The sequence below is a fragment of the Lepisosteus platostomus genome, chromosome 8 (genome assembly GCF_059453375.1).
Source record: "Lepisosteus platostomus isolate fLepPlt1 chromosome 8, fLepPlt1.hap1, whole genome shotgun sequence".
NCBI classification, from domain to species: Eukaryota; Metazoa; Chordata; class Actinopteri; order Semionotiformes; family Lepisosteidae; genus Lepisosteus; species Lepisosteus platostomus.
Genome location: NC_142618.1, coordinates 31,666,230 through 31,692,909, shown reverse-complemented (window position 1 = coordinate 31,692,909; position 26,680 = coordinate 31,666,230). Strand labels below are relative to the sequence as shown.

The 26,680-nt window shown below is 44.8% G+C and overlaps 1 protein-coding gene across 2 annotated transcripts; it reads right to left on the bottom strand.

The window, feature by feature from the left end:
• Positions 1-458: 458 nt before the first annotated feature.
• On the bottom strand, positions 459-26,596 carry oplah (5-oxoprolinase, ATP-hydrolysing). 2 transcript variants are annotated; one of them, XM_088643161.1, is made up of 27 exons: positions 25,890-26,594; positions 22,737-22,908; positions 22,320-22,511; positions 21,921-22,035; positions 20,776-20,899; positions 20,079-20,274; positions 19,270-19,435; positions 18,530-18,668; positions 18,203-18,270; positions 15,465-15,808; positions 14,841-14,953; positions 14,287-14,457; positions 13,391-13,528; positions 13,130-13,268; positions 12,620-12,732; positions 11,891-12,042; positions 11,624-11,784; positions 8,955-9,056; positions 8,109-8,283; positions 5,997-6,181; positions 5,757-5,903; positions 5,394-5,528; positions 4,936-5,085; positions 4,468-4,625; positions 2,935-3,095; positions 2,172-2,269; positions 459-1,017 (listed from the first exon to the last, which is right to left on the bottom strand). In XM_088643161.1, the coding sequence occupies exons 1-27, from the start codon at positions 26,165-26,167 to the stop codon at positions 853-855; spliced, it is 4,257 nt and encodes a 1,418-aa protein (XP_088499287.1). In that variant the 5' UTR covers positions 26,168-26,594; the 3' UTR covers positions 459-852. The 2 variants fall into 2 exon arrangements, 1 of the variants encoding a protein (XP_088499287.1); XR_015940899.1 differs by lacking the exons at positions 459-1,017; positions 4,468-4,625 and having other exon boundaries at positions 25,890-26,596.
• Between the last annotated feature and the right edge of the window lie 84 nt (positions 26,597-26,680).

Here is a 26,680-nt window from a genome sequence, read left to right as displayed (position 1 = left end):
GGAATTTAAGGGCATGTGCAGTAGCTGAGTTATTTTACCCAATTATTTTTCATGCATGTTCCAGATTTTTTCCTTCTGTTTACTGTATTTTAACAGCTTTCTCCCCCTTCTCCTTGATATGTCTTAGATCTAACTTGCCCACTCACTGCCGTCTTGGTGGTCTGTCATTCTGCCCTTACTTATGTACCCGTACTTCTCATTCCTCCTTCTCCTTCCCCTGTGTTCACTGCCTCAACTGGGACTGATTGAATGTGTGTTTTGCTCATCTATAAGAGCTGTTAATCCATCCACCCATTTTCTAACCGCTTTATCCAGTACAGGATCTCATTCCTCCTTCTCCTCCCCCTGTGTTCACTGCCTCCACTGGAATTCAGTGTGCCCTACTGAGCCCTGCATGGGAGACACACTGAACACACAATACCCACACAGAATAACGAAGGCAACTCGACAAGAAGAACTGACCGAATGTGTGTTTTATTCTTCTATAAGAGCTGTTAATCCATCCATCCAATTTCTAACCATTTTATCCAGTACAGGATCATGGGGGAACTGGAACCTATCCTGGTAAGCAATGGGCACAAAGCAGGACACACCCTGGATGGGGCACAAGTTCATCACAGGGCACACATAAAAACACAAATACAGACATTAGTCATACACTAGCGACATTTTTGTCAGAAGCCAATTAACCTACCCATATATCTCTGGAAGAAAACCAGAGCACCTGGAGGAAACCCATGTGACTACCAATGTTACTACTTTTCCTTATTCCTCTTTCTCCCCTCCAATTCTGCTGCCTTACTTCCCTTCCCTCTGCCCACTCCCAGGGCCTCTCTCCCTCCTCCCTCTCTCTCACACACTCTCCTGTGCTCTCCGGTACTCAAACACACTCCCTCTCTCTGGGAAGCCGCTCTGAGGTTGCTGTCGTTTGGAGATGGGTCTGTCGTTCTGTCCCCCTCCGTCCTTCTCCACCTCTCCATAGCCCCCTCCACCAGGGGTGTGCAGACAGAACACGTCCTGTAAAGAATCAGGCACAGGGTCACACATACACACATTAGCAGAGAGACAGGGAGACAGGGAGACAGGGAGACAGGGAGACAGGGAGACAGGGAGACAGGGAGACAGGGAGACAGGGAGACAGGGAGACAGGGAGACAGGGAGACAGGGAGACAGACTGCCAAGCTGGAACTGAGAGCAGTCAGGCCGATTGAAGGGGAAGTCACTCAGACACAAAGGATAAAAACAAAAAGTACACACTGTCAAGACACAGTGACTACAGGGTGCTGACACAAGAGGCATGCCATCCAAGCAGATACTACACTACACCTCATCCACACACACTAGAGGCACATTCCTCAGAAACTCTGTATCTGAACTCTCACACCTCTTCTACCTTTCAGAGACTGACACGCTGGGAATGGGTGGGGAAGCTAAATGAATAATGAGAGAGAGCAAGCACCACACACTGAAATCACATGACACAGAGGGAGAGGGTTTGTGTGTTATTCATAGCACTGGACATAAAAACATAGGAAAGATTACAAATGAGAGGAGGCCATTTGGCCCATCTAGCCCACTTGGTAGTTAGTAATTAACTGATCTAAAGATCCCATCAAGACAAAAAAGCCAGGATACTGGCCTCAACAACATGGCTGAGTATCTTGTTCCACACTCCCACAGCCCTCTGTGCCTGTTTTTCGGTTTTAAATACACTTTCACATAGTTTTCACTTGTGCCCTCTGGTTCAGTTTCACTGTTCATTCAGAAGACATTTACCAGGTTGGCTTGGTCAACGCCTTTGAAAAACACCTTTAGTTCTTCCAGCCTCTCTGCATAGGAAGCCCCGAAATCTGGGATGCTCTTCTCTAGACCGATTACAAAGCATCAAACTTTTAAAATACTTAAAGAGGATTAAACAAAAATGATAGAAGAAGGCTCTGCTGTACTGGAAGAGCAGTAGGCCAGGATATAAAACCTCAGTATTGGAAGATGACTCAATGGGACTCTTCAGGAAGAAATTTGGTGAAGCAATGAGCTACTTAGCCACCAAACAAGCAGGATGGGCCTAACAGCATTTGCCACCTTTGACAATGGCTTAAATTCCCTCTCCATGTCTGTTGCTCTTTTCATGTGTGTCTGTACTTGCACAGTGAAGTGTGGCGCTCTCTCACCCCCGGCTCTAGCTGCACCGACGTCTTTGTCCCCAGGTTCAGAAGTCTCCCATTAGCTCGCTGCAACAGATTGAGACCTGGGGCTCCTGGCCTCCCCCCTGCACACACATATCAATACAAAGGCAAGGACAGAGTGTGTGTGAGCGAGACACTACAGCAGCACACACTGCGTAATGGTTATATTTCACAAACGTTCCTACAGTACGTGGAAACAGAGCACTTTTGAGCTGAAATGAACTGAGAAAAGAGAATGTGTGAGAAACAGGGAGACATCAGGTCCAGGTCAATGAAGGTCGGGGCCCCAGTGTCTTTGAAGGGACAAGAGGTGACAAGGTTGCAGTGAGCTCTCAAACTGAAGGAAAACAGTTCCCCTCTTTTAAGGGATAACTTTAAAAAAGAGCTTTAAAGCTTTTAAAAGAAACCTTTCACAGACTTTGAAAAGAATTACCGTTAATTCATTCCCCATGTCAAAATAATGACCATCCATCACAGATCTCCTAGTTACAAACGAGACTTGTCTCACACTACAGCCGAAGAGAGAAGGTAACACACACTAACACACGAAGGACAGAGCTGACATTCGAGAGGTTTCTTCTCAGTGGAAGGCTGAAATGCATGTGAGCCTGAGAGGTTACAAGTGGAGAATTAGTGGTCACAGGTGGGGGGGGGCAAGGTGCGTGTCTCTAATTTGAAGGTGTAGGGGAAGAGGTTCAAGGTGAAGAGAGAGATGCGCGACGCTGTGTTGAAGGGGTGAGATGCTTACCGTGGAGGCCATAGGGTCGTGTGGCACGTCTCTCGGTCAGCACTGAGAGCACTACCTTCTCCCTGAACAGCAACTCCCGGATTACGCCGTCTCCCCCCCGGTACCGCCCCTCACCCCCTGAGCCGGGACGCAAGCTGAATCGCTGCAACACCACAGGGTACCTGGGACAGACAGCGAGAGGGAGGAAGAGAGGATAGAAAAGGCAAGTTAGCCTGGTAAGACATGCTAGGACAAGGCTGTATTCTGTCTCCTTTTCTTTTCAATCTTTACTCAGAAATGATCATGAGGAAATTAGATCTGGAAGAATCGGAAATCGGTGTGAAGATTGGAGGCAGAAATATTTATAATCTCAGCTATGCTGATGATACAACATTACTGGCGGAAACGGAAGATGGCCTGAAATACCTTATTTTAAGAATCAAAAAGGAAAGTGAAAAGATGGGTCTCCACCTCAACATCAAAAAGACAAAGATCATGACAACAGCTGGAAATGGAGCAGTCAAAATAACCATCAATAATGAAGAGATCGAATGCGTCAAGGTTTTCTGCCTCCTGGGATCCATGATCGACCGAACTGGAGACTGCGGCCCTGAAATCAGGCGACGAATAGCGTTAGGCCGTAGTGCGATGCTGAGCATGCACCAAATCTGGAAGAGCAAAGACATCAGCCTCACAACCAAATGCAAAATGGTCCATGCTATTGTGTTCCCCATATCAATGTATGGGTGTGAAAGCTGGACCCTGAAAAAAGCTGACCGAAAGAGGATGGATGCTTTCGAGCTATGGTGCTGGAGAAGACTGTTACGGATACCATGGACAGCAAGGGTCACCAATAAAGAGGTTCTGGAGTGCATCAAGCCAGAAATTTCGCTTGAGGGAAAGATCACCAGACCCTGGCTCACTTATTTTGGTCATGTGATGCGATCAGATTCATTGGAGAAAGCAATGATGCTTGCAATGGTCAGTGGAACAAGAAAATGAGGCCGCCAAAGAATGCAGTGGCTCGACGCCATCAAACCGGACACTGGCTTAGGCATAGAACAGCTGAAAGAGAAAGTCCAAGACCGGAAAGTGTGGCGAGAGATGGCCTATAGAATCGCCGAGAGTCGGATCCAACTGACCGGATAACATCATCATCAATATATTTTAAAATTGCCTTAACAGATAGTAACAGACGGTTAACATTTCTGTTTATTAGTGATTGGCGATATTTTGAACACATATTGTTTTGGACGGATTAGGCAGTGACATATTCCTCTGCTATTAATATAACATCAACATAACATCACTTTATTGGGTCTGTACAATTTCTTGCATTAGGAATTTGTCTTTTCAATAGGGTCAGCCATTGTACAGTGCACCAGGAGCAGTTGAGGTTAAGGGTCTTGCTCAGGGGGCCCAACGGAGTATGATTCCTCTGCCAGCTGCAGGATTTGAACTGGCAACCTTCCAGTCACAGGCGCAGATCCTTAGCCACAGAGCCACCGCTCCGCCCCATTGCCCTGTGTCTATTGCTATTGCTCTGTGTCTCACCTCTTCTCCAGGATCTCGGGGTCAGTGATGCGCGTGTTGGTCATGTGACTGTGGACCCCACTGCGCCCTTGCCAGCCTGGCCCTGCTCCTGCACCTCCTGCCACCGTCTCGTAATATCCCCCCCGCTCACTGCCGAACGACACATTGTTCATACAGCCCTGAACAAGGGAACCAGAGAATATGCGTGGGTCTATTTCTTCTTTGTCTCTCTCTTACTACAGTATGTATCAGTCTTCCCATCTGTCTGTTCTTCTGACTCTTGGCCTGTGAGTCACTCCATCTTTTCATTCTCCTATTCTCTGTCTCTTTTTCTGTCTTGTTTAAATGCCTCTGTTGTCCCCCAGTCTGCAAAATAAAGTCTCTTTTTCCAAGAAAGTTGGCAGACTCTATTTTACACCTCGTCATTTTATACTTGCCACACAAAATCCCCCTATAGGCTATTTCTGATGAAGTCGAGCCTCCTCTCACCTGCGATGCAGCGCACACCTCAAATGCTCTGAATATGACGTCTACCACCCTCTGTGATGTCAGGACATTTCCGCCCACCACTGCAGCATTCTGGGATGGTTGGAGGATGGAGCCAGGGGGAATGATGACCTTGATGGGGGCCAGGCAGCCCTACAACCCAACACACATACACATCAGCAACACATACAACACTCTGGCTCTGTCTGTTTCTACCTCTTCCTCTCTCTGTTCAAGGCCCCCCATGAGAGAATAATTCACAACCCCTTCTCCTCTCATTACTCTTCTTCTACATCCCTCAGTCTTTCTCCTCTTGCTCACCCTTAGTCCTCCTTTCTGCTCCCCTTCCCTCTGTTTTCTCTCTATCCTCCATGCCTCTCCCTCCCTCTCTCCTTTCTGACTTCCCTCTCCTTTCCCCCCTCCAGTCTTCTCCTTCTCCTGTATCTCCCTATGTCTCAGACCTGGTTGAGGGGGATGTCCTGGCCCACCATGCAGCGCAGGCAGTAGATGAGCGCAGAGAAGGTGATGGCTCGAGGGGCATTGCAGTTTCCCCACACCTCCGGCCCTGTCCCAGAGAAATCAAACACAGCGCTGCCCTGGGAGACAACAGGAAACACACAACAATGTCCTTTCACACCCATTCTGCACGGTCAGGCCGATCAGAATCTGTGCATGTGTATATTAAAACAATAATTGCCCTACTTAAGTACAGGAAACTCTTTTGCCTGCAGTCGTCAAAGTCTCCTCTGACCTTTACAGGAGGATCAGATTCACAAGGAAGGAGTTAGACACCCCTTATCTGCACTAAATGAACCCCCACACACCTCTTCTTCATTGATTTGCACCCGTAGCCTGATTGGTGTTCCATCATCCATGTGATCCTCTGACTCCACCTCCAGGGAGCCTGTCTGTTGACGGTGGAGACGAGCAAACTCCTTCAGCATGTCCCTGACAGCCAGCTCTGCGTTACTCTGGAGGACAAGAGGGACTGAGACACTGAGCACAACCCACATAAACACTCTTCTGCCTCTTTCCATCCTCCCCTTACACTTCACCTCTCTCACCTGTATATATCCCATGTAAGCCTGCACCACCTCCAGTCCATAACTGTCAATCAGCTCCTCCACTAGCTGGCTCCCTCTCTGATTGGCTGCCACTTGTGCTTGCAGGTCTGCAAGGTTGTCATGGAGATTGCGGGTCCCCGAGCATCCTGGGTATTGGCCAGGTGCCATGAGGGCAGCTGTCACAGCTAACCAAGAGCGAAAGAGCAAAGCAGAGAAAGACTGTGACACAACTAGAGAAGGGGAAAAACTAAATATATTGGTCATTTGCTTTGTAGCTCACCAAGTGACCTTTGCCGTTGATCAGGTATTTCCAGAGGGGCCAACATCAAGACAGACTGGTGACCTGCTATTCTATGGTATGTGAATTTCAATTTTCTTACAAAATAAGGACATCCAACCATTACCAAAAAGCCATGTATTCTTACTGGTGAGGGTTACAATGACCCAGCATGTATCTTAGAAACATAAGGTGCCAGTCCATTGCAGAGCACATACAAACAAGAGCAATTTAAAGACACCAAATAACATAGTCAGCATGTTTCTGAGTTGTGGAAGAAAAAACAGAACACTTATTCAAACACATAAAAAAGACATACCAATCAAACATTGCTGTTTTGACTCTTGAGCATATTTTAAAATACAGCATTAATACTGCACTTAAACTAATATGCAGTAGAATTCCTATAATTTCTTCAGCCAGTGTGACACTGCTGATGGGACAGTGAATGAACAGCAGTGCCCTCGAGCTGCTCCATGATCACGATCTGATAAAATAGTTTATATTTAAATTCAGATTGGATTTATGGTTTTAAAATACAGTATATTTTACTGCCGCAAAAATAACCCTCATTCAAAATTGAACTCTTCAGATTAAATGCATAGAATACACGTATAAATACAAATATAAATTATTAAGAATTACTTGTACTTATACAGAGTATTTTACTCTTAATGCTCCAAAAATGCTTCACATGTAGAAGAGGACCCACTTCATCTAACACTGCAGCACCTACCTGGCATCTAATCCGTACCATCAGCCCAACTATATAGCAGATCAGGAATAGAAGCAAGAAACTCCTTCACTCTATTAACACCCCTAGTTTACTGAACAAATAGTCAGGACCTTGATTTATAATCTCATCTGAAGGATAGTACAGTACCTCCTACAGCACATTACGCCTGAGGCATCGGAATGTAATCTGTGGTTTTGAGGAAAGATACCCACCAACTGGTCTACCAACAACACTGAGGTTTCCCACCCACTCTTGCCTAACTCTTGAGATCTGATGAGATCAGGTTACAAGCTGGTAATGTTTCTTATTATCTTCCGAACCAAAAAACCTTTCAAATCTGTTCAATGCCTGTCATCATGGCAGGAGAGGCCTGGTCCCCAATGACAAAGTTATGGCTGTTATTACTACTATATGATATTCTTCCATACAACACTTTTATTCCAAACCAATTTGAATTTGCCTAGTAAGTGCCAGCATTTCAGAGTTCCCGCACACTCTGTCTTTCATTGGTCTTTCATTGGTTATTAGCACTCAATATTATTAACAAAAACATTACTGATTTCAGTTTGAAAGACTTCCTGCAACAATTTAAGATTCCTAGAAAAAAATAACCACAGTTTCTTATACATCTAACTTTGAGCTATTGTGTGAAGCCAACCACAATTTAATTTAAAAATGGCACTATTCAGGGAATGTGCACACATTTCCTTTATATTTTAGTTTGTTAGTTACCAACTTCCCTTATTTATTGAATGATATATCAATAAATCTGTTAAAATTCTTCTTAGAACCCTTTCGTGCACATGATTTTGTTTCCTAGTGTTTAAAGAATGCCCTTGCTATTGAACACAACTCTAATGTCACACAGTACCACTTCTTCAACTACTTCAAAAAACAGAACGGTAAGGCTTTTAATATCGGTCAGCCACATTTAGTCTCATAAAGGAGCTCTTTGCAGTATGTATACCACCATTATAAAGTGTTACACAGTGCAAAGCCATAAAGAGGTGCATCATCATGATAATGTACGAAATACCATAATGTGCAGCGACCCAACCAGGACAAGCTGACAGCTTTACCCAGTCTCCCCAGTTCTTACCCTCCTCCTGGAACTTGCCCCCAGTCACCAGTTTGAAGGAGATGAAGACAGCCCCCTCCTGCTGCAGAGAGGTTGAATGGGGGGGCATTGATCCCGGCGTGATTCCTCCAATGTCAACATGGTGCCCCCTGCTGGCCACGAAGAACACTGGCCCAGTCACCCCCTTTCTGAACACCTGAGAGTGCGGAGGGAGGATGGAGAGAGAGGAGTCAAGAGGGGAGAGTAAAGAGAGGTACACAGGATGTGAGAGGAGAAGGAGAAACAGATGCAAGGACCAAAGGACCATAAGAGTGGCACAGAAAGGACAAGGTGAGTTATGAAAAAGGATTAGGGTGAGATGGGTAATTTTAGGCCTGGAGGGCCAGTGTGTTGCTTCGAACCAACCAACTAAATCAGCTTATTATCAGCTTATATGATGTCATTAAATTATTATTAATTTAATGAGACAAATGTACCTGCTCCTCATAGCTCTTCAGCTGCTGGTGCATTATAGAGACCTAGAAAATGTACAGACTCACTGGCTTTCCAGAACCATTACTTAGGATTCACACACTCTCCCTTTCCACCTTACCACCTCTCTCCCTCCTTTCCCTCTTTTGCTCATTTCAAAGCTACTTTGCAAGGTATTGACAAACCAGCTGCATCAACACACACCTGTAAGATAACATTATTTAAGACAGCGTGAATATTTTTAAGAAGCAATAAGAGCAAAAAACCTTCCACCTCCCTTGACCCTCTCCCTCTCTTTTCTCTTCCCCCATCTGCCTCTCTACCTCCCATGCCTCTTCCCCCTTTTGTGTCCACATGCATCTCCCTGTCCCTCCCCTTACTGGCCCTCTGTCTCACCGGAGTGATGACAGTGAGGTCAGGCAGGTGACTGCCCCCAGCGCAGGGGTGGTTGCTGAGGATCACATCTCCCTCCTTCAGATCATCCTGCAGAGTGCGTAGCTGAGGAGGGATAGAGAGAGGGAGAGAAAGAACAGAGGGTCATGGGGCCGGGTGAGAAGACTTACATACCACACCTTAATATTTTTCTTGTGTGGTTCTGTGAGGTAAAGTGCCCTCCAGATGCCTTCCTGTACTCATAACCCTGATAAAACAGGAATATTGCAATCAAACAACAGAAAGACTCCTTGTGCAGAAAATGTTTCATGTTTAATTCTAAAAATGTTACACTGTAATATTAACAGCATTCCACAGAGCAGGGTCAAATTTGTCACAAATAATTAAAGTCCAGAAAACATGATCACATTTATTCACACCCCTGTAGGAAGTATTTTGTAAACCCTCCCCTAGTTATTACATGGAATAAAAGCTTCCTGTAGTGTGCTATGATGTCCTGGCAATTAAATGAAATTCATGAACTATGTAGATCTGTCGTTCTAAAAAGTCCTTCAGACCCTTGGACTTCTATTTAGTGAGCTCAGGATCACAGTTAGAATCACAGTTTGCCACATTCATACGAGTGATGTTTAGTAGTAGTTTTCCACACGATAATGCCAGTGTTATTGGAGATCTCCAACTGTTGCCTTTGAATTTATAGTTGCCTCCTAGACCCACTGATTTTACAGTCTGTCGTGGCAAGGTACACTAGCATTCTCTTCCTTGAGGGGCTGTACCTATACAAGTAGCCTGAAATGCCTAAATAATGCACATTACAATGGAAACTGTTCCAGTAGATTTAGTTTTTGTGGAATGTTTTATAGCCATCCCCCAAATTGTGGAGATCAATAAGCAATTGCCCACAATCTGCAGTCTTCAAAGAGCTCTCTGAGCTTAGGCATGATGCATTACTACTTAATGTTTTCCATGTACTTCTCCTTTTATATACCAGGGAAACAGGAAACATTCTGAGGCCTCTGTGTAATCCTGATGGCTTCCATTGCACTTCCAAAAAGGAGAGTATTACTGCAGATTTTGTTTAATCTAATTTAAAGGAATAATAAGCATTCCATTTATGTGAAACAAATGTGATTCTAACATCTAACAAAAATGATTTTACTGTGCGATGCTATTAAGAATACAATATAACATTAGTAGAATTTATTTTAAGTGAGACCTTATCTAATACGTACTGAAATCTGGTCGGCACTGTATTTTAGTGTCACGGTGTCAGTATCTGCTATGCTTTCTCTCCAGCAGGACACACAGCTGTCCTCATATACTCGTTAGCCTGGGGGTAAGTGTGTCTCGGGATCAGTGCCAGTCAGTGTATCAGGGATCAGCATGGGACTGACAGTGTGTCAGGGGTCACTGGTCTTCTCATTCATTATCAGTAACCGAACTAGGGGTCAATGTCAGTCAGCATGCCAGTGGTCAGTGTCAGTCAGTGTGTCAGTTGGGAAGTGTGTCAAGGGTCAATGTCATTTGGTCATATTGCTAAGGGTTAGTGTCACTAGGTCAGTGTGGTAGAGGTCAGTCAATATATTAGGGGTCAGTGTCAGTCAGTCAGTGGCAGGGGTTAGTGTGCCAGGAGACTGTGTAAGCCGGCCAAAGTGTCAGGGGTTGGTGTCAGCTGGCTGGTGTGTCAGTGGTCAGTCAATATGTTAGGGCTTGAGGTCAGTCGGTCAGCATGTCAGGGGATGGTGTCAGGTGGTCAGTTTGTTAGAGCACCACTGTGTCAGTGACAGTCAATCTGTGTGTTACGATTTATAGTTTGAAGTCTAAAAGTTAAGTCAAGGGACATCATGTTAAAACTGTACAATACAATATAAGGTAAAGACCCTACCAGAGACACAGAAGTTCATCAGACCAGAGTTTATCCTGCAGCATTAAGCAAATTCGAGAGGCCATGAGTCCGCCTACATGGGACATCAATTACCAGGATTACTCCCCAGCAATACTTGTCCTCACTTATACAGCTGGGTGCCAGCTGTATAAGAAACCTGAACCCACAACCTGTCACTCAAGAGTCAAAAGGTTTAACCACTACACTACACCTCTCCACAATGTAGTAGTAAGATCTAATTCTGAACAACATCTGGTCATCATGTCACAAAAAAGATACTGCTGCTCTTTAATCCGTCCAAAAAAGCACAACAAGATACATTCTGGGACTAATAATTAACCAATTAGCTACTGACTAAAAAAAAGGTTAATAAAGCTGAATGGCTTCCACTCATTTTGTATCCATTCTTGTGTTCTTTTGTTTTAGGATGACATTTTTTTCAGTCGGTGTCTGTCAATCACTGTATCTGTCAGTCAGTGTGCCATGCCATTAATGTCTATGTATGTCTCTAAGTCAGTATCAGGTTGTCTTTCTGTGTGTCAGTAAGTGTTAGAGTGCCAATGTCAGTGGATCAATTTGACAAGTCATCAGTGATGCAGCTTCATCAATTTGGATATGAATCTGTCTCAAATATGTTCTGTTCACAGCACTAAGGAAGTCATGTTTGTAAGTCAAGTCTATCAGGATTAGGGTGACAATGTGCAAGGATGTTAGGGTGTCCAAGTGCCACAGTGTTGAGTTCCAGAGTGCCAGTGTGCCAGAAAGTCAAATGTCTGGTTGTAAGTACCTGGTACTGCACTGTCTCTTGCATAGCTCCCAGGTGTACAGGGATGTGTGGCGCATTAGAAACCAGCCCCCCGTCTGGCCCAAACACAGCGCAAGAGAAGTCCAGACGCTCCTTGATGTTAGTGGAGATTGCCGTGCGCTGTAACACTCGCCCCATCTGCTCTGGATGACATGCACAGCAACACAGTCACTCTCCCGGCTCCACCCATCCCCCCCCTGCCCTGCCCCGAGCTCTGCTGTGATGAGCCCTGTTCCCCCTGGGGCTCACCTGCGATGCTCATGAAGCGGTGTGAGAAGATGGAGAGCTGGATGGTGTTCAGCTCAGTGCCCAGTGCACAGGGCTTCTCCGCCCCCACTTTGATATGCACATCTCCCCCTGCTGTCAGTTCCGCCACACAAGATGGTTCAACCACGATGGTACTAAGAAGAGACGTAGACAGTGGAGAGTGAGATGCCGAAGGAGAGCAGAGGTAGAGAGAGGAGGAGAAGGAAGCAAGGGTGTCAGGAGAAAGGAGGAACATCAAAGAAAAGCTATAAAAATGAAGAGTACCACAAGCAGAGGAGAAAGGTCTTCGGCTCTTCCCCCTTATTTCAGAAAGTGCATGCAGAAAGAGAGTGTATACGTTATGAAAAGCAGCAATGTCAGCAGGCAAATTGTATGAGCAGTAAGCAGTGTCGGAGGAAGTTACTTTTGAAAAATAAACCATTAAAGTTTTGCTACTTGTGTAAGGGATTACTTTTAAAAAAATAAGGATTTTGGAGAATGGATTTCCATAGCTAATTTATGTTACACAGTAACTATGCACACACTAAATAGATCACTGTAACAGATGTTTAAAGTTATTTTTTCCAACTTCTTGCTCATTTTAAAAAGTAACCCCTCACACAAGTAACTTGTGTCTGTAATGGATTACTTTCTTTAAAAAAAAACTTCCCCAACACTGGCAGCAAGACAGGAAGAGAATGTCAGCAGGCCGGCTGATGTCAGCAGTGAGACCTGTTCTTGTCAATGATGATGGCTGGCCCTGAGATGCTGTCGTCACATGACAGGTCCTCCCATAGGTACACACTGGTATCCATGTAACCGTCATCAAAGTAGCACCGCGTCACCTGCGGAATGGGACAGAGTGGTGGCGATTGAGTCACAATGACATGATCAGTTACAGTAGCTTCTGTACCTTTGGACACAGACTCTCACAACAGCAAATCAAGTTCTGTGTAGAAGCCTTTTCTCCATACTGTTCTTGCTACTTTTTAAACATCTACATGTCTATCTTTGTTAGACTTACCCTTTATCACCCTCAAAACTAACCTCTTCTGTTCAATGGCAAATCTGTTACCTTCTGCTGTTAAATCCGTGAGAGTTAATAAATCCTTTCTTTAATGGGATCTGACACAGACGCAACTTCTCCAGAACTGGCATTTTTGAAAACCGTGTGCCTATGTGATTGGTACTAATGGTCTATCACTGAATTAATTTAAAAGCAGCTCTCCCCTATTTCTTTACCTTTGTGACCTTTGGAGGGCCTTGTGCTGTATGGACTGTTGGTTGGGGAGTAACCCCTGACCTCCCACAACCCCTGACTCGGATATCATCCACCACGATGGGGCGATCGGGGATAGTGAAGCCAAACTCCTTCAGATACCTGAGGGAGAGAGTTAGAGTTGGAAAGAAGAAAGACACACACAGAGCATGAGCCAAGCAAATACAGACTGTGAGACAGAAAAAGACAAAGAGACAGAGAGAGAAATGTACAGCCAGCAGTACCGGTCAGTAAAAGCTGTGAGGAAATCTCCAGAGCGACAGGACTGGGAGTTGCCAGGGTAACCACATGAAGACACCATGAGGGCGCAGTCTGTTCGCTCATAACGGAGGTGAAGAAAGACTTCTGTACTGATCTGAGAGCTGGAGAGAGGGTTTACAATTTACAAAGTTATTTACTAATAGTGACAAAAGAGAACATTTGACCACAATAGTTGCTGAGGCTTCTGTGTGAGTAGTGATCTGAGGAAACAATTCTGCAATATTCTTATATTGTCCTGTATGCTTCTGATGTGAGCAGTGTACTGCAGGTGAACAGAGCTGCGCAGGTGTGCAGGGCTGGACAGGTGTGCAGAGTACTTCAGGTGTACAGAGCTGGGCGTGTGTGCAGAGCTACGCAGGTGTGCAGAGTACTACAGGTGTACAGAGCTGTGCAGGTGTGCAGAGCTGAGCAGGTGTGCAGAGTACTGCAGGTGTATAGAGCTGTGCAGGTGTGCAGAGTACTGTAGGTGTACAGAGCTATGCAGGTGTACAGAGCTGCGCAGGTATGCAGGGCTGGACAGGTGTGCAGAGTACTTCAGGTGTATAGAGCTGGGCATGTGTGCAGAGCACTGCAGGTGTGCAGAGCTACGCAGGTGTGCAGAGTACTATAGGTGTACAGAGCTGTGCAGGTGTGCAGAGTACTGTAGGTGTACAGAGCTATGCAGGTGTACAGAGCTGTGCAGGTGTACAGAGTACTGCAGGTGTGCAGAGGTGTGCAGAGCTGTGCAGGTGTGCAGAGTACTGCAGGTGTACAGAGCTGTGCAGGTGTGCAGAGCACTGCAGGTGTGCAGAGCTGTGCAGGTCTTGTTGTGCAGCACATGTGGGCTCAGTGCTTTGCTGTGTGCTGTACACTAGCTGACCTGCTGAAGCCGCGGATTCGCAGCGTGTCCTGGCAGTGCAGCATGAGGCGCTCCACTCTCTCATCCAGCAGGGGGAACGACTGTGACTCATAGCGCCAGGAACACGGTTCCTGCAGCTCCTCCACCACATCCGCCAGGGCCAGCCCGTAGGCAGACAGCACACCACTGTATCTGAGACAGAGAGAGGAGACAGAGAGATCACTCACCTGGGCCGGAGGGAGAGGGAGGGAAACGAACCTGCGATCTGATCTAACTGTATGAGTCGTGCCAACAAAGACATATTTCAAAACTCTTGGATCTTGAAGAAAGGTGGGCAGGAAACAGAAAGGTGAGCTTGATCAATAGCAGGGGGAGGTTTGAAGGATCCTGTCATAGAGCCCGAGACGGGAATCATACTTTCTACCATCAGATTAGTGCTGCCAAAGTGTCTGATTTTGAGAACCAGAAAGAAAGGAAACACAGAAGGACTCAGAACTTAAATAAAGCCTATTTGTACACACATGCTGAACGCCCTTCTCCTGCCTCCATGTCCTCTTGTGATCGCCATCACTCACTTGTGTATGAAGACGGTCTTCATCCCCAGTGCCCGCGCAATGGCACAGGCATGCTGCCCCCCTGCTCCTCCAAAACATGCCAACACATGCCGAGATGTATCATGCCCCTTTGCCTAAGAAAGGGAATATAAAACACCATTTATATCCTCCCTCCACTGCTAGGAAAACTGAAATGTTTATTTACCCCAGACTGAAATCCATACCCTTAAAAGACCTGGCTTAACACTTGCACCTTGTGCATTTCAAAATAAAATTCAGGCTTCTGCTGCTCATCTGTGAATACTAACTTCTGTTTTTACTGTTTGGACCCTGGCCTTCTTTCAGTTAGCAAATTGAATCTCCAAACACTGAGAGATGATGCTTTCTGTTCTGCTGCTTTAAAAACTGTATTGATATCAGAACTTACAAGTCACTGAGCACTGCCAAATCTTGTCTTAAATCTCACCTCTAGAATTGTAGATCTCTATAACGCTTCATTTATTGTTTTAATTTATGAATACCTGTCTGTTGGAATTTTTTTGCATTGCACAGACTTGAGAAAATGTAAAAGTGCCTGAAAGGCACTCTATAAAAAGTTGTTTGTTTTATAAATATGTAACACACTTCTTTGGGGGGGCATATTACCTGCGTCAGTGCTCTGATTGGACGGCACATGGCCTCATTAGCAACACGGATGAAACCCATGGCAACCTCCTCTATGCTCATCTCTGACTGGCCTGGCTTAAGAACTCCAGTCTGACACTGTCCATCAATATCAGTACCAGTCTCTGATTGGCCAACCACGTTAGAGCCGTGCTGCAATTGGGTGGCAAGGAAGCGGTTAATTTCTTCAGTAAGCGCAGAAAACTGGTGCAGACTCTCCTTGCGGGACAGCGGTTCATCCTCATTAGGGCCAAAGATTCGTGGGAAAAAGTCGGGCAGCAGGCGTCCCAAAGCAAGGTTAGCATCAGTCACAGTAAGGGGGCCACCTGGAGACCCAAAGTACACATTACACACAAATACACTACTGTTTGGACATTTTAATATCAACATTAATTAATCTTCTAAAAACATAAAAGATCACAACAACTTTAAAGAACTTCACTTTACTGAAGAGTAAAGAAAAACATACACCAAAAAACATACACTAAACTCACATATACACCCACATTGGACACACGTTTGACACAGTAAACTGGATCCAAAATGCTCCTTATTAACACCCCAAACTGCTTCATGTTTGCATACTTTAAAACTGTAAATGTAGAGTTCAAATGTACAGTATGAAAGAATGAGACACACCTTAGGAGAATTAGAATGGAACTCAATGGATAGGAAATTAGTAGAGAAAATATGTTATAAATCAATTGAGAAAACTACACGGGGAAGAAAATAATTTAAAATGAACTGTTTCAGAAGGGGGCACAGTACATTGCAAGCATATATGTAGATACAAAAACCAGAGACATATGGAATACTGCAATGGAATTATAATGGAGCAAGCTGAGGTTTTTCTGAAGCCTCTTCCTTCTCTAAAGTAAATTGGATACAGCAGTTCAGTGCGGGAGTGCATTCCTGGAGTGTAGTGAGTTTAGATAGCACAGGAGTTAAAAACTGCTGTGCTTTAACATTAGAGGCTACCCAGCTGTCCTAACCAGTATTAGGTCTGAAGCGTTAGAGACGACGACGACTTGCAAGGATTGTTAAGCATGGGATTTAGTAAAGAAAGAGGAATCCAGAGAGAATTTAGTAGTGTGTAGTGTACTGTGTATTCCTGGATAAGCTTGAATTCTCTGTAGTCCTTCTATTGTGTAGTAGATTGGTAGTGTTTATTGTTGGAAACTGGGAACCAGAGGCTAAATCGTGCTAGTAGGAACATGTATCCTCCATGTTTGGGAAAACTGGCCGTGGAAGGGTGATCCCAATTGAATGTGCTAGGAATCCCAGAGTAGGAATGGGACCAGATCCTTCCAGGTAAATGGAACCTGTGCTGGCTGTGCATGGTAGAGCCAGTTTGAGTGTGCCAGTTGAGAGGACTGAAGAGTTGTTCCACATGAAAAGAGGAACTGAAGATCTTTGGGGGACTAATCTCTGTGAAGGATAAGTTTTTGGACTGAGTAGGCTTTTCTGAAAGTGGACAACTGGCTTGACTTCGGAATCCAGAGGGATTCCACAAGCCAGCAGTGACAGATCACTGAAGCAAGCACTACTAAAGTCACCAAATATCTTCAGGGCTATACTCTCTGGCCTAGAGGTCAGCGATTATCATAGGAGTTACAATATAAATCTTTTTTGGTATTATAGCCAGAAGAAAACAATGTAACTTTTTGCACACTAGGTCAGGTTGGGGAGGTGTTTAGTGCTTTTTTTAGGAACCTCCCACCAATCATAGGTCTTTTGCCAAGGCTGGAGGATGGATAATTTAAGAGGTCTGTTGCAGTGAGCCAGAATCTCTTACTATGGCGGAAGATAAACTGAACAGAGACCTCAGTGGAAGATGCCCAAGAAGGTTATGAAAAAATAACCTAAGACTTGAGTGGCCAGACCAAGACCAATTTGATATATCAGAAATAGGATTGGTCATAGATTTCTCTTGAGAAAGTTATAAGACTCCATGAGTGAGTTCCACATTCCTACAGACTAAAATTCCAACAATTCAGGCCTACTAGTTTAAGACTAAGATCTAACAGGTATTTCTGCTAACAGAAAAGTGCAGAAAATTTAGGGTCAAATTTTTATGTTTTTATGACTCATTTCATTTTATCCCCCTTGTGCCTTTATGTCTGTGATGTGGAACATGGTTTGTGAAACAGCTCATCTTGCATCAGACCAAAATGACTTGTTTTACTGAGCACAGTGTCATGAAGAGGATCTTGCATTGTACAGAGACATTACCTAACAGTTGTGTCTCTGTACTAAGCTTGGCCCATCTTTGAGGGACAACTGACAGTAGTTTTGGACTGCAGAAGGTGAGGGCTCAGGGGCTCGCAGTCTTTCAAAATATCTTTAAAGAACCAGTTATGTTAACAGAATGTATTAAGTGTTTCTAAATATCGTAATTGCATCTTGTACCTTTTCAGTGCTCTGCCATTTCACTGTGCTAGAAAAACATTAACATCACACGATGGTCAGTTTTCATTACCTGATTATAGGTTCAGTATTTTAAATTGATGTCAGGATTACTTTTACATTGTCAAAACACTGAAGGATGCCTACATTATTACACGATTTTCTATTGTATCAGATTCCCACGCATGTTTTTTTGTTGCCTTAGTGGTCTGGTTTTTGTTTGATCTGTTGTGTAAAACTATGCAATCAACTCCGACCAAAGCACGATATTGGCAAAGCACAGGACACAACATGGAACAGCATGAATCTCATACCCTTTCTGTAACAAGCAGGCCCTGGGTGTGCTCCTGCCGACTCGGGTCCCACAACAAACAATCCTGACCTGAGAGGGAAAGAGTTAGGCTGTATTCACTGAACGCAGCATAAACACTGCACATAACACAGATCATACTCCCCGTGTCAGTGAGTTTAGGAGGGTGAGCATCAATGTAAGTGTAACTGGGGTACAACTGTTGGTGGATGTAGTCCAGCTGTAGTTAAGGGTAGTTTCTGGTGTGTATGTGATCCTTAGGATATTTTGGAGTTCAGGGTTGAAGGTGGGAATTTAACAGGCTCCATGTGGGAGTTGTTTGTTCACTCGCCTGAAGAAGAGCCGGGAGCCTCCCCCTGCAGCCACGGTGTTGATGTCGAGTTGGGGTGCTTGCAGGGGAACCCCTGCTGTCATCGCTTCAAACACGTGTTCATACTGCCCCCCGAACCGGCTGACATCTGTGGAGGTACCTGGAACAGAGTGAGCAAGCCAATGCGACAGATACACAAACAGAGAAGCAACAGAGGTGCAGAGATCATAGGAGCTTTGTGGGTATTGTGTGTCAGAGAGAGACCCAATCAGGCAAACAGCCAGAGAGACACATTGGCCAAGACACAGAATCAGACACAAACTGACACAACTGACAGAGCTTGATTGCAGAATGTTTTTGAGAACTCCTCTCCCATTTACTGGAGTGGTCCAAAATCTTTAACAGAAAAATAAAGTAGGCATAGCTAAAACAAAGAAAAGCCTTAACAAACTGGTAAAGGTTTGTTTGGATGTTGGACTTATGAAGAAAATTCCACTTCCAAATTCCAAAATTCCAATCCTGTCCTGTCAGAGAGCTTTCTGTTTCCCCTAAACAAAAATCCTTCATTCACCATGATCTTGTCTCTGCCTGAACTCCAGCCCCAGCCCTCTCTTCTCACCTCTCCGTCTACACCTCATCTCCAATACTCTTTCATCTTCTCCATCCCTCCTCTCTTCTCTCCCTGTCTTCCATTCTCTCTCTCTCTGATGCTCCCTTTGGAAATCGGTCTCCCTCACTCCTCCTGTCCACAGTCTCCTCACCTCCCATGTCGAAGCCAATTATTGGCTGTTTCTCCTCCTGGCTGTAGGTGGTCACAGCGTAGCCAACCACACCCCCTGCAGGTCCCGAAAGAACTGCCCTGGACCCACAGAACTGATGCATGGGCGTGAGCCCCCCGTCTGACTGCATGAACAACACACTGACCCCCTGAGAGACAGAGAAAATGAGCTAATCATGCAGGAGAAACCGAGTCTGAACACAGCAAGATGCACAATAATGCTTCCACTTAGATACACAGCAAGATGCACAATAATGCTTCCACTTAGATAAGATAAAGATAAGATTAGATTACTTTATTGGCCATATACAATTTCTCGTATTAGGAATTTGTCTTTTTTCGCATACCCCAACTTACTCTCCATGAGATACACAGACAGGGAGAGAAGCTTGGGGTCAGAGCACAGGGTCAGTCATTTATATGGTGCTCCTGGAGCAGTTGGGGTTAAGGGCCTTGCTCAGGGGCCCAACAGAGTAGGATTCGTCTGCTGGCTACGGGATTCGAACTGGCAACCTTCTAGCCACAGCCACAGATCCTTAGCCACAGAGCCACCACACCGCCCTGTGGGCCCAGAGCCACTTCCACACCCTCCCGTGCTGTATCCCTTTCTTCCTCTCATCTAACTCTTTCTCTCTCTCCCTCCCTCCCTTTCCCACTCTACTTCTTCATTCACAGTACCTCTGTCCCTCTATCTTCTACCTGCCTCCTCCCTGAATGGCTTCTGCACTCTGTGCACCTCTTGCTCAAACCCATTCCTAACCAAGGCCCCACACTCTTGAAGCCCTGCTTGACCTGCAGTCCGCCCTTGAAGCCCTGAGTGAATCCGTGCAGGTACTCCCGGATCTTGGGGGTGAGGTAGGCGTCAGCAGCAGCAGTGTACCCCCGGGGTACGGCCCTCACCATGGGTATCACTTCACTAGACAGGGAGACCTGGGAGAACCCCAGCCTGCGGGCCAAAGAGCCCACTGCCTGCTCATGGGCAGGCCACCTGGGACACAGGAGAGAAGAGTAGGAGCAGAGGAAGAGGGATAAAAAAGTGGGAGAGAAGCAGGGGGTGAGGAGACAGAGCAGAAGGGTTAGAAAGACAAGAGAGAGACAGAATAAGAGACAAAAGGTGAGGAAGATGAGAACACAAAAGACTGTTGTTCATTATAGGACTTTTGACAAGGTATAATTAACCGCAGATGACAGGTTGGACATATATTTGTGATCTGTCTTTCTTTTTTATCTACATTTATTAAAAATCCATCCAACTGATCATACCATGTTATCAAATGCTCATATTTGGACCAATTAGAGCTCAAAAATAGTAATCCAGCACACAGTGCATAGGATACTGCTTAAGCACAAGCTGCATGTAAAAACATAATATACTTTGCGCTCAGTGCAGCCTTGTGCTCTGCAGAAAGAGTGGGGGAGGAAGATGAAGAGATTCAAAGAGAGACCTAAGAGAGAGAGAATACGGGGGTGTGGAGAGAGTGATACTGACGTGTACGAGTGCAACAGCAGCACAGCCAGACTGGTGATGCCGCGCGACAGCACCCCCCGCAAGTCACTCTCCAGACGCTGCAGGTCCACTGTGCGCCACACCTCCAGGCTCTCCCCTGTGCTGCCTGTGAAGACAGGGAACAAGGTTTCTCACGCGCCCTGATCAAGGACAGACAGGCTGGGCAAGCAATAAGAACCAAAGTATTGACATCAACTGGCTGACACTATCCACTGTCCACTATCCACAAGAAAGATAGCTGTCTGAAATTCACATGAATACTGACAACTATCCACACTTTCATTTGCCTGCTGCTTTTGAAATAAAACTCCAAGCTAACAGAAACAAAAAGGGATCAGTGCTATTCAACAAGGCTCAGACCCATTGTGGAGGACTCAATTTTTGAGATTGCGGATTGAAATTATTTGTTAAATCTGATTCAGAAGCCTCCTTTTTGTAATCTTAGTCTTAAATTGAAAAAAAAAGCATAATTTAAAAGTTTTGGCTTACCTAACAATTCTCAATCATATTTATTGACCAGTTTTGCATGTTCGTCAGAAAAAGCGTACAAATCCTCTTTGAAAACTATCACCGTGGATGTATGTGTCAATACCTGTGTCATTGTGTATATACTATATCTGTGTCAGTCAGTCTACACCTCTGCCAATGTATCATTGTCCTTGTTATTCACCCTATACCTGTGTTAGTACCTTTGCGAGTGTGTTGAAACTTATAACAGTGTCAGTAAAAGAGACTCTTTTCTGTACTTGCCCATACCGACCCATGTCGGTACTGATGACATAGGTCAGGACTTGCCTTGCGTCAGTGTGTTGGTGTGTGTACCTGTTGTATCTCAACGTGTTGGTGTAGTTGTGTTGATGTGTCACCTTGTCTCCTTCTCAGTGTGTCAGTGCTTTTGACAGCATCAGTATGCCAGTGTCAGTGTGTGTGCAACAAAGGTTTGTTTTGCAAGTACACAGTGGTGGTGTGTCAGTATTTGTGATGATGTGTCAGTGGGCCGGTATCTGTGTCGGGGAGAGTGCAATCGTGTCAGTGTATCAGTAACTGTGATAGTGGGTCACTGGGGCAGCACCTATGATGGAGGATCATAGGGTCAGGTCTTTGATTACGGCTCACTGGGTCAGTACCTGTGACGGTGTGCTCTGGTGCTCTTTTGGGCAGCTCGCAGCCCTTTTGTTTCAGCACCACCCTCTCGTCCACCTCGATCACCTCCTCATACAGCATCTCTGCCATCTGTACCTCCTTCAAGACAACAAACAGCATCACATGTAGTCACACTCATCTTCAGGCAACAAGATCCAGATATTGCCATCTCTTTATTGTAGAGATCTTTGGATAAAAATGCCATCCATATAAATTAGTTATATTAAATTTGAATTAGAACTAGAAACAGCCATGATAAATAACACCTGAATCACTCTAAATTTGGAAGCTGAGGCGATCCAAAGCAATGTCTGTTTTTGAAGTGACAGGTGGTTCACACACAGCATCACCAGAGAAGAAAGTAGACTCAGTGTGGTGCTGACCAGGTCAAACAGCGCAGGTCGGGCCTGGGTCCCAATGTGCAGCAGGTCTCGGAAGCCACGGGTGATCAGGAGGGCAGTCCTCTCGCCCCGCCTCTCCAGCAATGCATTGGTTGCCACTGTCGTCCCCATCCGGATCCAGCCAATCAGAGAAGGATCTAAGGGCTCATCTCGGGGGAATGCCTGCCCAGTCTCCTGGGTTATGGGGACACAGATACACCAGGTGACCAGCCAAGAAAGCAGACAGACACAATCAAGACACATGCCAGAGGTAATAGAGATTATTAGGACAGAATAGAATTCCGAGCTCCTCACTCCCCCCACCCTCTTTTTCTGACACTATTCCTTCTGCTTCTACCCCTTCATTTATTGACTCCCTCTCCACCATCCAACCATCTCCCGTTCTCCCCTGTCCCTCACCTCCTCCAGAATTCGGCGAATGCCCTCAGTCGGGGCATCACGGTAATTCTGGGGGTCATGCGAGAGGAGCTTGAGGACTCGTTCCCGGCCTCCGGGCAAGCGGGCATACACGTCCGTGAAGGTGCCACCCCGATCGATCGCAAAGTCAAACTTCTCCAGCACGGCCGCCATGCTGAGGGAGAAGAGGAAAACGAGGAGAGACGGCAATGAAGGGACCGATTGTATGTAAAATAAGCAAGACAGCTGAGTATACAGATATTGTTGTGGCCAAGGGAAGAAATGTATAAAGTGGTAAAACATTGAGGGAAAAATAAATAATAATAATAATAATAATAATAATAATAATTGCTTACACTTATATAGCGCTTTTCTGGACACTTCACTCAAAGCGCTTTACAGGTAATGGGGACTCACCTACACCACCACCAATGTGCAGCATCCACCTGGATGATGCGACGGCAGCCATAATGCGCCAGAACGCTCACCACACATCAGCTATCAGTGGGGAGGAGAGCAGAGTAATGAAGCCAATTTATAAAGGGGGATTATTAGGAGGCCATGATTGGTAAGGGCCAATGGGAAATTTGGCCAGGACGCTGAGGTTACACCCCTACTCTTTTCGAGAAACACCCTGGGATTTTTAATGACCACAGAGAGTCAGGACCTCTGTTTTACATCTCATACGAAGGGCGGTGCCTGTTTACAGTATAGTGTCCCCGTTACTCTATTGGGGCATTAGGACCCACATGGACTACAGGGTGAGCACCCCCTGCTGGCCCCACCAACACCTCTTCCAAAGTTTTAAAGTTTCCTTCAAAGTTTCCTTCAATTCAGAAAGGTCCTTCACTGATACTAGACAATACTTTGTTATTGGGTGAAGTATTTTTCACAACATGCCCATAAATACTGGTCAACACAGGCAGACCTGGCTGCCTAGAGAGGACAGGCTGTTCTCCCACTGTCAGCAGGGAGAAACAGAGACAGAGATGCACTTTCTGCTGTAGTGCACGACATACTCTGGTATCAGAGAAGGATACCTCCTTAAAATAATAAGTTTAATTTCCATCCTGCTAGAATCACAACAGTTTTCAATCCAACTGCGGGAGAGGATTAGAAAACAATATAGAGCTGGAAGCCCAGTAGAAGATCAACTGTCACAGACTCAGAAACGAAGATCGAGCTTCCCAAATAATATTTTTTTGTTGTTGTAGATGACTGAACATGCCTTTGAACTTGTTATTGCTTTGGCAATTTCATAATTGGTTGATCATGCCAATAAAGCTCATTGAAACTGAATTTGAATAATTGCAATGGACTATACTGCCCCGCCACACAGTATAGAAAGATACCCCGGGATCTTAGACACATCAGCCTGGCCCTGTAATGAGATGACCTACAAGTTCAATTCTGTAGCTTTTTACTCCAGGACAGGACAATATTTATTCATTGTTTCCTGAAAGCAACTGTACATTTTTAAGGGTAAAAATTTAGCAACAGAGTATTCTAGCAATACTGTGGAAAAGAAAAAACAAAATTGATGCCTTCTCTTACACAGGGTTTTGAAAGATATGGTATTTGTATCTGTATTTGAATGCTCAAAAAAGGGACAACAAAGAACTTGGTCCCGCAAGTTTTTCATAGTGCCCACAGATGCATACTACTGTTACTGCAATAGCCAAATCCACATGAACAGAGATTAGAAGCCCAGCACTTGCTATGGCAAACTGTTCTCAACAGTTATCAGTTAAAGCTTTGTGAAAAAAGGTTAATGTGTAACATTACACTTATAGGTAACTACAAAAGTGTTTTTTAGAGTTTGCACATAGAGTAGATAACATTCCCTTTCTATGTTAGATGACATGGGCATTAACTCAGCCTCATAGGTCTTGGGTCCTGAGTTCCATTCAGGCCTGATGTGCTTTTCCATGGAGTGTCCATGGTCCTGTGTCTATTCTGGTTTCCTCACACCTTCCAAGCATATACTGGTAGGGTTACCTAGTGTGCCTGTTTGGTTACCTAGTGAGTATGTGTCCTGTGATGGACTAAGTGATTTTTTTTAGATTACATGCACTGCAGGAATCAGTCAGTATGTTCTCAGAACACTGTTTTTTCAGTGGTTTTACTGGTTTTTCTTCCAGCATTTACTGCTGTCTTGAGCCATGTGCTACCAATATAAGCCCTAGATTACCACAGCTACTGTACTACCAGGAATACATGACTTTCTGCATTGGATTAAATGACATTCCTTTTTAAATGTCTCTGTAAGAAGTTCTGCATTTCTTTCACTGCCGAACTGTTGAACCTGTGTTGTATAGTTCTGGTATAGTTCTGGATCCTGTATTACTCTACTATGCATGTACACTCTAATGCATAACATATGCAAATCTTCCAGTCTTTCCCAGCAATGTGCCTTGGAACTCCTGACACTTCTCAGACACTGTCCAGGGGGACCCCAGAAACAAATGTAAAAACTTCACCCCAAAAACCAGTAGCTTCATATAACACCTTCAAATATTCTACAGCAGCTGTCCTACTACATATCACATCAGGTGGAGAAGTGAGAAATTGCTTCACTAATTGATTACAGGGCAGAATGTACAAGCACAGAGTGGAATTTAGTCAGGGCACCAGGCTATATTAAAGTGTTAAGATAACACCTCAATTGTCTTAACATTTGCTCTTAGATCTTTAACACACACAGATGTTTTGTTTATTTCTCACCACAATGTGAGGCACTGGTTTGGAAATTCTGGTGCAGAGTGCCCCCTGCTGGTCCACAACCATTCACAGCAGCAGCCTGGCTTTCCTTGGAGGTCTCCTATCCCAGTACTGACCATGTCTATGCCTTCTAAGCTCTGAGATTTGACAGTTTTCGCAGTTACCCCTGGTCCAAGATTGGACTGCCATTTTTTTTTACATTGTGTATCTTTCCCGATATCTCAAACGTGAAGAAAAGTAACATTCTTGACTTTTTGCTTAATTTCAAAGTAAATTCTACTACTTTTTTATTTCTAAACAGTATATAATTAAGTTAAAATTAGTGATAAAGAAAGATACATCGTTAACGTTGAAAACATCACTGCCAGTTTCCAGTTGATCAGTTTTCTCTGCTTTGCGCCGTACGCAGATTGTACCCAGTCAAATCAGACTTACATCGAGACAAACACTGAACACGAAGTATGAGTCTGGCTCCAACACGGTCTGACGTCTCGCAGTCTCGGTGTGATTTTCTGATGAAATCGAGGTTGTTGAACAGTGGAGTGCAGTGAGATCTCCTTTACCTGCTTTGTTGACACCAAACTGTACCTGTCTGCTTTACGTTGACCTCGGGGACTAACTAAGCTCCTTCTTACACCTCCACAAGCTACCACCCCCCTCTCTCTCTCTTGCCACAGAAAAGATCTTATCCAGGCTGCTCTGGGAGAATGCATGAGACCTTACTGGCCAGCCAATCAATTCCCGAGCCCCGTTCCTCCTCTCGGCTTTGTTATTAAAACGCTGTATCTGCGCTTTCAAGCTTGCAAGAAACTTTGGGTTCAAAAGACAACGTTATCATGCATGGTGGGTCACTGACACCCCCAGGATGTGAGGAGTTTCGAACGTCTTTAATATCCCCGAGGGGCAAACTGTTTAACTTATTAACCTGATTTGCTTATTTTACTGTAAACATTTTTCTTTGTCGTTCAAAATGCATTAAAAGTCTTTGCATCGTCTATGTGTTGTGTAATATAAGCGTCACAAGCTAAAAGTAAAAATGTTTAATTTTAATGTTTTTAATTGAGAGACTCAACCAAAAACGTGTTTAATGGGACATCACGAAGGGCAAACATGAAATCCCAAAAATGCGGAACATTACTGACAAGGATTTTATAATGAATATGCAATACACTACGTAAGACAAGGAAGATGACGAACAAGATGACAATGTATAGAGCGACGGCAAA

Coding starts and splice junctions, on each gene's coding strand:
- oplah (XM_088643161.1), bottom strand. CDS start 26,167: ATGCATTCTCCCAGAGCAGCCTGGATAAGATCTTTTCTGTGGCAAGAG. Junction 22,512..22,736: donor TTCGCCGAATTCTGGAGGAG/GTGAGGGACAGG, acceptor CCCATAACCCAG/GAGACTGGGCAGGCATTCCC. Junction 15,809..18,202: donor GCCTGCTTGTTACAGAAAGG/GTATGAGATTCA, acceptor TTGGGTCTCCAG/GTGGCCCCCTTACTGTGACT.